General features: G+C 45.6%; 1 protein-coding gene across 6 annotated transcripts in view; it reads left to right on the forward strand.

The window, feature by feature from the left end:
* SPTBN1 (spectrin beta, non-erythrocytic 1) overlaps positions 1-13299 on the forward strand; it is a 116203-nt gene that overhangs the window by 72614 nt on the left and 30290 nt on the right. For all 6 annotated transcript variants that reach the window (XM_038130449.1, XM_038130453.1, XM_038130450.1 and 3 more), the window contains 14 exons: positions 753-926; positions 1549-1640; positions 2014-2094; positions 2795-2910; positions 3760-3872; positions 4476-4663; positions 5940-6057; positions 7341-7499; positions 8105-8407; positions 9199-9352; positions 10060-10930; positions 11069-11203; positions 11790-12546; positions 12764-12966. In XM_038130449.1, the coding sequence (XP_037986377.1) occupies positions 753-926; positions 1549-1640; positions 2014-2094; positions 2795-2910; positions 3760-3872; positions 4476-4663; positions 5940-6057; positions 7341-7499; positions 8105-8407; positions 9199-9352; positions 10060-10930; positions 11069-11203; positions 11790-12546; positions 12764-12966 (3464 nt within the window). The remainder of the gene's footprint in view (positions 1-752; positions 927-1548; positions 1641-2013; positions 2095-2794; positions 2911-3759; positions 3873-4475; positions 4664-5939; positions 6058-7340; positions 7500-8104; positions 8408-9198; positions 9353-10059; positions 10931-11068; positions 11204-11789; positions 12547-12763; positions 12967-13299) is intronic.

Raw genomic sequence — 13299 nt, forward strand, 5'->3', positions numbered from 1 at the left:
ACCTTGAATGCAGGCTGGGGCAAGGATATTGCCTGAGCTATTTCCATGGCCAGTTAATTACATTCACTGCAGAAAACAAGGAAATTATGGCAATTAGTTGTTTGGCTGAGTACCTTTGGTGACATCCCAGTGCACGCTGAATAGGCTATTCAGCTGTAATCCTCATCTGCACAACAAAGTTCCCTTAATTCTATTCAGTTTTACAGCAGAATTCTGCATGCTGATAACACATTCACTGCATTTTTGCAGTTGCACTGGGCCTTCATATAACTGCGTTATGTTGATGTAGCTGATTCTTTTTAATTAGCGTTTTTTTCCTATGAAGAAAAAATTGTAATCAATCTCTGTTACTTTCTTACTCTTTATCCGATTTACTGACCGAAGAAAAGCAATGCCACTTCCTTCTGGAGGAGATTTACTGTCTAGCTCACAGTTCAAATCTGAGCTTGTGAGTGAATATCCTGGAGAGGAAACAAGAGGGAAGTAAGCAGGAAAAATCCTTTGAAAGGCAAATGAAATTTGGGCCAGGATATTGGTTTTCCCATCATGGGTTTGGCACCTGCTTCCATTATCCTGGTGAAAACAGGTTGGAAGATGCAAGGAGTGGTTTTGTCTCTGGAATTTGACAAACAAATGCAGCGTTGCTGCCTGGGAGTTGATGCACCAGCCAGGACTGAGGAGTTTACAAGCTCTGGTTTTTCCCCCACCCATTTACAGTACTAAATGTTTTTATTCTTCCTTTTACCTTCTAGCCTAAACCAACTAAAGGAAGGATGCGCATCCATTGCCTGGAGAATGTGGATAAAGCCCTCCAGTTCCTGAAAGAGCAACGCGTGCACCTGGAAAACATGGGATCTCATGATATTGTGGATGGGAATCACAGGCTGACACTTGGCCTCATTTGGACCATTATCCTGAGATTCCAGGTAGAGTTGTGTGCACACACAGATACGTGGATGAGCTTTCCACGCCTGTTTGTCACGTGCTTCACTGTGCATTTTAGGAGCAGAGTACTCCCAGGTGTTCCCATCTGATGGGAGAGAGGAGTGCTTGGGAGCCTGTCAGGATAAATCAGTCTCTGTGGTGCTGCTGACCTGTGGTGGGAGTTTCCTGTGGGGAAATTCATATGGCTTTCTTTTTAAATCACTAATAAATGTGAAGCTTCAGTCTCCACACTAGATCCAGGAGGAAGTGCTGCCCTGAGCTGCTCTCCATCTCCATGCTGGTTATCCATAACCTGGCTGGGCTGGCACTGACATGGATTAAGGGTGCCCACAGGAATTATTTTAGTGTCCCAGCTAGGGCTTGAGATTTCTTGTTTTCCAGCAAGTTCCAGATTGGTCTTTGCCCTCAGTTAAAAAAGGCTGGGAAGTCCTTTTGCAGAAACAATAATACATCCATATAATAAATATATAACTCATAACAAATAGCATAGTAATAAACATTTAATAGCATTAATTTTGGTGTTTCCCAGCATTCCTTTCACCTTTTCCAAAAAGGCAATGTGTTTTCTCAGAGAAATATTAAAATCTTCTATGTTACTTTTAGATCCAAGATATCAGCGTTGAAACTGAGGACAACAAAGAGAAGAAATCTGCTAAAGATGCTTTGCTTTTGTGGTGCCAGATGAAAACAGCTGGGTGAGTGTGGAATAAGTCATTTTCTCTAAAGCTCTTCCAGCATGTTGAGTTTTTGTTGAAATAATTTTAAATGGGCAAACATATATCTTCTTAAGTGGATTCAGAGAGAAGGGAATTCAAGACAAATGAGTTGATGTTTACAAGTCAGAGAAGTCTGAATTTATGATGTTAATTCTGGGTGATAAACACACCAATCTGATAATCCATAAATATATATAATGATATGCTGACTCTTTTTCTCCCTACTCTGAACAAATAATGACAATTTCAAGGCAAACCTAATGTCTCCCTGCTCTGGCTTTTGGTGCCAGAGTGTGCAGAGCTGCACTGGGGGTGCTGTATTGATTGCACTCTCCTTGTTTCTGTTGTGCAGCTACCCCAACGTCAATATCCACAACTTTACAACAAGCTGGAGGGATGGGATGGCGTTCAATGCACTGATCCATAAGCACAGGTACGTGTGGCTCAATGTCTACCCTGGTTTGGAGCTACCTTGCAGCTTGATTTTAAAAATCTGTGAAGAGCAGGAAGTTGAGGAGTTGCTGAGAGTTTTAGAGCAACTTGCCTTGTTTTGAGCTTTACAGCTCTTGTGGTCATTGTGAGCTCGGCTGGGCAGCAGCATCTCACACCACCAGTCAAAACAGGCTGTGTTCGGTTTCAAGGGCATAAATTACACCTGTGATTATTTGGGTTTGGTTTGATTCTTGTACCTCAGTGAGTAACCCATGCCCAGGTCTGGAATTGGGGGGCAGGAGTGGGGAAACACACCCAGAGCAGCCTGGAGGGATAGAAAATCCCTGCCCAAGGGTGGCCAGATGTGGTGCCAGGCTGCCATGGCTGGGGATGCTGCTCAAGATGGAGTTAATCCAGATGGATTGCACGCTTCCATGGGCATGAGGAGAGACTCATGACCACAGCTTTGTTCTTCTCTTCTCCAGGGTCACCTTTCCTGCTGTTTAGCTCTCCCTTGCTTTGTCCCATGGCCAGGTCCTACTTGCCATGTGCTGGCATTGCTTCATTCCTTTAACACTGCTGGGAAATGCACAGGGCACGTGAAACCTTGGCTGGGTTTTCTAAGGGTTGGAGATTTTAGTTCATTTGAGGGTGGCTGCACTGTGCTTTGGGAAATCTAAAGAATTTTCCATCCTGTCTAGGCCTGATCTGATTGATTTTGACAAGCTGAAGAAATCAAATGCACACTACAATCTGCAGAATGCTTTTAACCTGGCAGAGCAGCACCTTGGTCTTACCAAGCTCCTGGACCCCGAGGGTAAGAATTCCAGCAGTTTCAGCACTTAAGGGCTCTTACCTCCCACCCCTCCATGTCAGAGCACATCTCTGTGACAGCTCTTTGTGTCCAAGAGCAGCTGGATGCTGCTGACTCACCTGGTGATACAGGCAGAGAGGAAGGCAGAGAATGTGAAATTTCTCCAGCAGCAAACTGAGCAGCAGTAGCGCAAGAGCCCTTAATCCTGTGTTTATTTACTGCCATCTGACAAGTTTGTTGGCCTGGCCTTGTGTCCATAAAGTCATTCCAGTCAGAGGCTTCCTTCTGAGAAGGAAGAGAAGCGGAGGAGCAGAGAAGCTTCAGCCTGTGCTTCTGTGGGAGTGTGTGTGCTCCCAGTGCTGGGGCAAGAGCACTTTGTGTCACAGGGCAGGAGTGATGTGTTTGGGCAAGTTTCTTCTTGCTTATTTTCCAGTGCCTCAGAATTGCTGAGAAATATTTTGTTTTCCACCTGTATCTCTCAGATTCACCTGGACAGACATAAGTTTGAATTCCTCTCTCCAAATGCTGACACAGCACTGAAGTTGTCAATTTACAATAGTTCTGTCAACTCACGCAGACACCAGAGGAGTTATTTGGCTGTGCACAAGCTGTGGCAAAGTCTGGAACTTGACTGTAAAGCCCAAAGGCTCCAAGCTTTAGCCCCAGTCCACACTACTGCCAGAACCAGTGCAAAGCTGCTCAATTTACTTTTTATTAGGACACCCACCTTAGGGGCTGAACTGCCACTGAACCCATCTCTGACTCCCAAACGTATCCTTGGTGCACTCTGAGCTGTGCTGGTGTAACCCCTGCAGCCTCAGCATGCTGAGATAACTCTTGTTTGGTTTGCAGATATCAGTGTTGATCACCCTGATGAAAAGTCAATCATCACCTATGTGGTGACATATTACCACTACTTCTCCAAGATGAAAGCTCTGGCTGTCGAAGGAAAACGTATTGGAAAGGTCTGTCAGTTTAAATTATAAATTGTTACAAAGCAGGCAACATATTTCTGATTTTCTTTTTCCTCTTGGGTGTTAATTTTTAAGGAGTCCACTCTCTGGTAATTTTGATTTTTTTGCTTTTGAACGTATTTTGAATGTTAAATATTCCCATGTGACTATGAGGAGTAGTTCATTTCCAGCTGCCTCACATTAGAAAACACTTGGCTGGTGTTTTATTTTTGCTTGTTCATTTTGCATCATTGCTACTTTTCCTTTCTCATTAACTGCTCCTCACCCGCTGGGCACTCTGTCTCCTCTGGAAAAGTCCCTAATTTAAAACATGTGCAGTCATTCTCTGTCCTTTGGCAACATTGCCCCGGTCCTTACAGCTGGCAGACTAAACAGGAATCCTTGTGTGAGCCTCAGTTCTGCCCCGCTATTGCTGTGGGATCTTGGGAATTTAGTGCTCAAAAATGCCAAGCTCTCATTCCTCAGGGATCCCAGCAGTGAGTACTCCGATTCACAACTCAAGTCTCCCAGCAGTTCCTTTTATGTGGCTTGTTGGATTTAAATGACTGAAGAGCACTACCCGTGTGACTCATGTGTGTTGTGCTGCTGCTGCAGGTGCTTGACAATGCCATTGAAACAGAGAAAATGATAGAAAAATACGAGTCCCTGGCTTCTGACCTGCTGGAGTGGATTGAGCAAACCATTATCATCCTCAACAATCGCAAATTCGCCAACTCCCTGGTTGGGGTGCAGCAGCAGCTGCAGGCGTTCAACACTTACCGCACAGTGGAGAAACCACCCAAGTGAGTTTAATCTCAGCTTAACACAACAGTCAGTGGTCTTGTTGGCTTAGTCACTCATTGATTTTTTTAAAAAAACAAACACATCCCAGTAATTTTAGTTGTGGCTTAAGAATTTATTTTCCTGAGCAAGCCCAGCTCTCATATTCCTGACTGGTACTTGTCGATGTTATTTGGGGCCCGTTTGCTTTGTGCTGTTCTGCTAGTGTGCAGAGAATAACAACAGCAACGAGAAAAGCGTGTCTCCCACAGGATCTGGGAGTCCTGGAAGCTGTCCCTGCCCTGGGATGCCTGTCTTATCATATGAGTGGTAATAGCATACTGTGGTAGTACAGTAATGTCACCACTTGTGCTTTTAATAGCAGTGGATAATACCAAAATGCTGCTATTAAAAGATCCCTACTGCTTATCCAACATGAAGAGGAAACGTGTCTGGCTTTGTCAAACAGCTCTACTTACTCAGACTGATACAAGCAAAACTGGACAACTTATTTCTGGAAAGCCTCTTTTAGGATTGTGATATCAAATCTGTTTGTTATTTTTGTCTAATTTGAGTTCTAATGAATAATAATCACGACCCAAAACATTACACAGGATCCAGACTTCTTCTAAAATTGCAGACTATTCCCTAATGCCCATGGAGTTTGTTTATTTCCCAGGCGTACAACGCAGGGGAAACAGTGGGAAGAGTTTACTGACTGCAGAGGGCTTTAAATAAAACTTCCATTTCTTGTGCCGATGCAGTGAACTAGGACAGTGCACGTACTAGAATAAAAAAAAAGCCTTTTCCTGTCCCCCAGGGCTTTAAATCCAAACACTCAGACAGCTGACTTCTGTGAAGTTGCTTTTGCTGTCTGCCCCAACTGGCTCCGGGGGAAGTGTGGGCTATTTCCATTGCTCCCAGCTTCCACACAAGATGGAGGTGTTTATGTGAATGCACCGTTCACCATGTCAACATTTTAAACAAGTGCTTTATTATAGTTTATTGTAGTCGACTATATTCAATATTTTAGAGAAGTGCTTCCCTGTAAGGGTGGGGAGGCCCTGGCATAGGTTACCCAGAGAAGCTGTGACTGCCCCATCCCTGGAAGTGTTCCAGACCGGGTGGGACAGGGCTTTGACAGTGGAAAGTGTCCCTGCCCTGGCAGGGGGTGTAACTGGATGGGCTTTGAGGTCCTTTCCAACCCAAACCTTTCTGTCAATCCATGATTCTATGGTTATACCTTAGCAGTAATGAAAGTTTGATCATAACTCAATTCTCTTGCAAAATTTTGTTTAGATTTACAGAAAAAGGAAACCTGGAAGTGCTGCTTTTTACCATCCAAAGCAAAATGAGAGCCAACAATCAGAAAGTGTACATGCCAAGGGAGGGCAAACTCATCTCTGACATTAACAAGGTAAACTGAGCAGCTCCTCCCCTGTGACTCGGGATATTGTTGTTTTCTCTCAACAACATTTGTTCTTCTCAAAAACATTTGTGATCTCTGGCGTTGATGTGGGGGCTGTAAGGGATGGTGAGGTGGGGTGACCTATTCCTATAGCTCGGACTTAGTACCCTGAGCCAGGCCCGGGGTGTCCTCAGCATCTGTAGGAGCTTCTGCTCCTGGGGCTGCCAGCTCTGCCTTGCCCCTCGTGGTCCTGGCTGTTGGAGAGAAGTGACAGAAGGCAGCAGCAGTGGGTGCTGTGCCCTCCCCTTCACCTCCCAGTGCCCTGCCTGGGCATCGTGGATCGCTCTGGGGTCCTGCAGCCTGTTCTCTGCTGCTGCAGCTGGCAGGGCAGGGCTGGGCACAGCAGAGTTGACAGGCTCTCTCAAGGAAAACAAACGGCTTCAGCCTGGCTGCTTTCTCCTTTGTGTTTGATCATGCTTGGCAGTCCCAGACCAGCTGTTGTGGGTGTCTGTGGCCTCATCCCAGGGAGCAGCAAACTGCTCAGCTCTCCTGGGTGCAGGAGGAATGCCCAAAATAGTCGTGTTTCAGGCAGTTTCACATCTGTTTGGATTTAGATTTAGTTTGTGTTTAATTGAGGGTTTTTTTTGTGGTCTGTAAGAAGATCTGAGAGGTGATTAGCTGACTTCCAACATGCTTCTAAGACTGCTGATATTTGTAATCTTATCATCATGCATATGAATAACTTCTGGCTTGGGGGGAATAAAGGACTTGTAAGCACCAGAAGTAACCAAATTCTGCACTTGTTTTCTTTTCCAAAGTGTGATAAAGGACAACAGTTGTATGTTGATTTTGGAGGTGAGAGGCCATGAATCTCTAATTCCCATTTCCTAAAGGAGGAAGATAGAATCTGCTTGTTTGGGAGTAGCACTCAGGAGATTTTATTTTTTTAAATAAACGCTTTCTTACACATTCAAGCCAGGTGGTTTCCTTAGGCTTTGTTGGGAAGGGGGGTAAGAAAGGATGAGAGAAAGTGCATCTGAGATAAACAGCTTGTTCAGAAAGTGACTGGCTTAATTGAGAACAGATTTTAAGTCATGTGTTTATATTAGCAAATAAGGTGTAGGGCCAGCCAGTGCAAACTGGATTTATGGGCTTATAAATAATTGAACCAGTTTGGTGAAAGTTGTCTGTAGTGACTTCAACCCTGATTTCATGCAAAGGAGATGGGATTTATCATAATCTTGTAAGAATGTGTTGTTTAGAAGCCGTGTGTTTTTCCTCCACATCTTCAGGCCTGGGAAAGACTGGAAAAAGCTGAACATGAAAGAGAACTGGCACTGCGAAATGAGCTCATCAGACAAGAGAAACTGGAACAACTTGCACGGAGATTCGATCGCAAGGCAGCTATGAGAGAAACTTGGCTGAGTGAAAATCAACGTCTCGTTTCTCAGGTGCTGCTCTCAGAAATTGTCTGGGTGACTAAAATGGTTCCCATGAGTAATTACAGGATGCAGTTCTTGCAAGGAGAACATTTTCTTCCCTGTGCCTCATAATTTACTACATCTATGTATGTGTATATTTATTTATTGTATTTAGTTACTCTTTATGTGTATGTACTGTACATCCTCTCTTTATACATTTGGGATTCCTTTCCTTGAACCTACCAGACTGTGGTCAGCAGAATTTGATGAGGAAATAACTACCCACAGTCAGTATTTTCTTTATCTGAATATTTTGGTGAGTTCAGTGAAATCAGCCCAAGAGTTAATTTTATTGTTTAATATTAGAGATGATAATATTAGATCAGCCCTGGACTAATCCTGATGGCCATGTGATTCTCCCCCCAAAGGCAGTGAATAATATCTCTGATTTTATCAGTGGTTCTTTATTATCAGAGGCATCTCTTATTTTATTTAAAGAAGACTCTTGGGAGCATTTTGAGGTCCTGGATTTGCAAACAAGTGTGTTTTGCCAAGTCAGAACTGACAGCAGAGGTTGAGCAGTGAGCCTTTTGTCCTCAGCAGCCATTCCTGAAGAAGTGCCTGTGTCTTTGCAGGACAATTTTGGCTTTGACCTCCCAGCAGTGGAGGCTGCCACGAAGAAGCACGAGGCCATCGAGACGGACATCGCGGCGTACGAGGAGCGGGTTCAGGCCGTGGTGGCGGTGGCGAAGGAGCTCGAGACTGAAAACTACCACGACATCAAACGCATCACTGCAAGGAAGGACAATGTTATCCGCCTGTGGGAGTATCTCCTGGAGCTGCTCCGGGCACGGAGACAGCGGCTGGAGATGAACCTTGGGCTGCAGAAGATTTTCCAGGAAATGCTGTACATTATGGACTGGATGGACGAGATGAAGGTGGGTGGAAGTCCTTTGAGAATGCAGACCAAATATTGCTCAGAGGTGTACATGTCCTTTTCTGTCAAGATTCATTTTACCCCTCTGGTTTAGTACACAGACCCAGAAGATCCACATTCAAGAACAGTGAACAAATTCCTTATGATTTGTTAACAATAAAGATTGAAACCATGTTAAGGAAAAAGAACAAGTTCACGCCTATAAAAAGCTACTTTCCAGCTTCATGTTTGTCTCATAGAGCCCAGAGTGGTCACAGTGCTTGGGTAAAGATGACAGATTTGGTAAAAGGGAATTAAATAATCTCTCTCTATTATGATTTACATGGGGAGCAAGTCACCTCTTCACCTCTCTGCTTTAAAAAGCTTGAATTTCTTCCTGTCTGTTCTCCTGGGATCTGGGAAGGGAAAGGACCCAGACTTGTCCATCAGCCAGCAGAACTTGGAAGCTGTTGGAGGAAAGAAACAGCTCAGTAGGAGCTCACAGCACCTCGGCTGAGTGCTGCTCCTTGGCCCTGTTGAGCTAGCTCAGGCTCTCAGCATCCTAGACTGCAAATTCATTAAAGAGCAGTCAAGTTCTTAGTGCTTGCCAGTGATTTCAAAACTGCTGGCTCAAATTTGTATCAGCCATGTCTCTACACTTGAAATTTCTGTCCTTATGTGCCTGGAGTTCCTCTGACCTAATGTACCAACAGATAACAGTGCCTGGAGTCCCAAAGAAGCAAACAGCTTATGGCCTTCAGCCTGTTTTTTACGGCCTTTGCCTGTTTTTTCACCCTTCCTCGTTTTGTTCAGGTGCTTTTGCTGTCCCAAGACTACGGCAAACATTTGTTGGGAGTTGAGGACCTGCTGCAGAAACACGCTCTGGTGGAAGCTGACATTGCTATTCAGGCTGAGAGAGTGAGAGGGGTCAATGCCTCTGCTCAGAAGTTTGCCACCGATGGAGAAGGTAACCAGCACCCAACATAACATTTTGTCTTAATTACCTCTGAGGTTATCTGTGAGACTCATCAGTTCTGCTACATAGGTTAGCTAAATTCCCCACCAGAATGAGAGAATCCAGCTCCATTTGTTCCGTCTGTACTCAGCAGTTCAATGATTCATTTGTCCAGGAACCTGCTCAGGAATTGAGTGTGGCATTGTGCCTTGCATGGGATGTCACGCTCCTCACCAGCAGCTGCTGTGACTTTGTAGAGGTCACCACAGTTCCCCATGCTGTGTTCCTAATGCAAACATTTTCACAGATTGTTGGACCCAGTCTGATGGTGTCCCAATTTATCCTAAAAGGAAGCAATTCCCTAGAACCCAGCGCTGTTAACAGAGTAAATGACGTCCATTTTGTACAGTTGTGTATAAATCTGAATTCAGTGAATTTTGTCTCACTGGAAATAGTAATGAATATCTTTCCTTTAGGGGTTTTTTTTGTCTTTTGGAAAGGACAGTGTTTTCTGATCTGCGTTATTGTGTGGTGAAGCTTGAACACTTCCCGCTCACTTTCCTTAGACTAACCATGAATTCTTTCATGTAAACCCTGCAGCTGGCACACGTAGGAATTCAGAGCTCTGTGAATTCAGAGGAATTCACAGCTCCCCCCCCCCGCTGTGGGGATGGGAGTGAGCAAGGCCAGGTGGTAACACGTGTTCTCTGTCCGAGCAGGTTACAAGCCCTGTGACCCGCAGGTGATCAGGGACCGCGTGGCTCACATGGAGTTCTGCTACCAGGAGCTCTGCCAGCTCGCGGCCGAGCGCCGTGCACGCCTCGAGGAGTCCCGGCGCCTCTGGAAATTCTTCTGGGAAATGGCTGAAGAGGAGGGCTGGATCAGGGAGAAGGAGCAGATCCTGTCATCTGATGACTACGGGAAGGACCTAACCAGTGTCGTGCGACTCTTGAGTAAACACAAGGCGTTTGAGGATGAGATGAGTGGCCGCAGCGGCCACTTTCAGCAGGCGATAAAAGAAGGTGAAGACATGATCGCGGAAGAGCATTTTGGGTCTGAGAAGATCAGAGAAAGAATTAAGGATATCCGGGAGCAGTGGGCTAACCTGGAGCAGTTATCTGCCATTAGGAAGAAGCGGCTGGAGGAAGCCTCTCTCCTTCACCAGTTCCAGGCTGATGCTGACGATATTGACGCGTGGATGTTGGACATCCTCAAGATTGTCTCCAGTAATGATGTTGGCCATGATGAGTATTCCACTCAGTCCTTGGTCAAGAAACACAAAGATGTGGCTGAAGAGATCGCGAGCTACCGGCCGACCATCGACTCTCTTCACGAGCAGGCCAAGGCCCTGCCACAGGAGCACGCGGAGTCTCCGGATGTGCAAGGCAGGTTGTCCGGAATCGAGGAGAGATACAAAGAGGTTGCTGAGCTGACCCGGCTGCGTAAACAGGCCCTGCAGGATACCCTCGCTCTCTATAAGATGTTCAGTGAGGCAGATGCTTGTGAGCTTTGGATTGACGAAAAGGAGAAGTGGCTGAATAATATGCAGATTCCAGAGAAGCTGGAGGACCTGGAAGTGATCCAGCACAGGTGAGAATGCCTTTGCCAGGAAGTTTGGGGAATACTGGGTGGAAGTGTTTTACCCCAGCTACCTTTCTCAGCTTGCCTGTGGCTCAGATTCTCTAATGCCTGGGGGATCTTGTGTTTGTTTGTTTTGCCCCACTCCAGGTTTGAAAGCTTGGAGCCAGAAATGAACAACCAGGCATCCCGTGTGGCCGTGGTGAACCAGATTGCCAGGCAGCTGATGCACAGTGGCCACCCCGGGGAGAAGATCAAAGCACAGCAAGATAAACTCAACACAAGGTAAGTGAAAGCCTCGTGCTCGGAACATCACACCAGCTGGAACAAGTATGGTGGGGTCATTTGTTTTTCTTAAGTAGGCTTTTTTAAGATATTCTGATGCTGTTACCTGAAGTATCTTTAAGGCTTCAAAAGGAAAGAGCTGTGCCTTTCAAATACTTGATTATCAGGTGGAGTTTTGCTCTTGACTTAATCAGGCCCTGAGTGTGTCAGCACCTTGACTTGAGAGCTGGAAATTGACTGTAATAATTACTATGATAAAAAAGAAATCAATATAGTTTTGTGTAAACTCCCGGCATTTTTTAGCTTCGGAATGAACCAAGGGAGTGTGAAAAGTTGGTGTAACTGCCAATTTTTCACTTGAGGAAAAATTATACTCAGTGTGCTGGTACTTGTCACATTCTAATACACACCATGTCTGGGTTAATGATTGCTTTGCTAGAGATACTGATGGTGTGGGAAGGACTGAGGAAACCCCGAGTAGCTGGGTTTACCAAGCTGCTGAGAGCAGCTGCTCACTCAGCAATGCTGCCACATCCTTTTCCCACAAATCTCAATTTCTTTGCTCTCCTCTCCTCACACATTTCAGGTGGAGCCAGTTCAGAGAACTGGTAGATAGGAAGAAGGATGCTCTGCTTTCTGCTCTGAGTATCCAGAACTACCATCTTGAATGTAATGAAACCAAATCCTGGATCAGGGAAAAGACCAAAGTGATTGAGTCCACACAAGATCTGGGTAATGACCTGGCTGGAGTGATGGCCTTGCAGAGGAAGCTGACGGGCATGGAACGGGACCTGGTGGCCATCGAAGCCAAGCTCAGTGACCTGCAAAAGGAGGCAGAGAAGCTGGAATCAGAGCATCCTGACCAGGCACAAGCCATCCTTTCACGGCTTGCAGAGATCAATGACGTGTGGGAAGAAATGAAGACCACCCTGAAGAACCGGGAAGAGTCCCTGGGAGAGGCCAGCAAGCTGCAGCAGTTCCTGAGAGATCTGGATGACTTCCAGTCCTGGCTCTCCAGAACACAGACTGCAATTGCCTCCGAAGATATGCCCAACACCCTGACAGAGGCTGAGAAGCTGCTCACTCAGCACGAGAATATCAAGAATGAAATCAACAACTACGAGGAAGATTATCAGAAGATGAGGGACATGGGTGAGATGGTGACACAAGGGCAAACTGACGCTCAGTACATGTTCCTCCGCCAGCGCCTACAGGCTTTGGACACCGGATGGAATGAGCTTCACAAAATGTGGGAGAACAGGCAAAATCTCCTTTCCCAGTCTCATGCCTACCAGCTGTTTCTCAGAGATACCAAGCAAGCAGAAGCTTTTCTTAATAACCAGGCAAGTGGTCAAGATATACCTGACTTCATTTCTACAGGTTGGCTCTGTGTACTGCAAGCAATTAGCAGACAAAGTCTATTGGCAGGAGAGCCACAAGCAGACAAATTGCCCTTTTCTAAGTGTATTTTACATCAAACTGTTCTTGGGAGGTGTCTGTTGTTGGAGCAGCAGCATAGCCTGAGTGTAACAATTCTCTCTCTGATTTCTTTAATCCCAGGAATACGTTCTGGCGCACACGGAGATGCCAACCACCTTGGAAGGAGCAGAAGCTGCTATTAAAAAGCAGGAGGATTTCATGACCACCATGGATGCCAATGAAGAGAAGATCAATGCAGTTGTGGAGACGGGCAGGAGGCTCGTTAGTGATGGGAACATTAACTCTGATAAAATCCAGGAGAAAGTGGATTCAATTGATGACAGGTGAGGGCAGAATGATGGTACAATGTACTTGTTCCTCCTTTAATTCTGTCTCTGAGAGATGCCCATTTACCAGGATTCAAAGGCAAAGTAACAGCTTAGAAAATGTCTGTTCCAGACTGTTTTCTTTGTCTTGTGGAAAAATAGGAACTGTCATGTTTCAAGAATGCACCAGGCTAATCTTAGTCAAACAATACCTTTCCCACTTTCTAGAGGCTTGGTAGGTAATGAGCTCCCTACCCAGAATTTGGTTGCTTGAGTGTCGCCTTGTAATTCTTGGAGTATGAGCAGACTTGATGCTCTGGTGGGAGCTGTAGCAGTTGGCTGTGTCTGGTT

The sequence above is a fragment of the Motacilla alba genome, chromosome 3, assembly GCF_015832195.1.
Source record: "Motacilla alba alba isolate MOTALB_02 chromosome 3, Motacilla_alba_V1.0_pri, whole genome shotgun sequence".
Classification (NCBI taxonomy): Eukaryota; Metazoa; Chordata; class Aves; order Passeriformes; family Motacillidae; genus Motacilla; species Motacilla alba.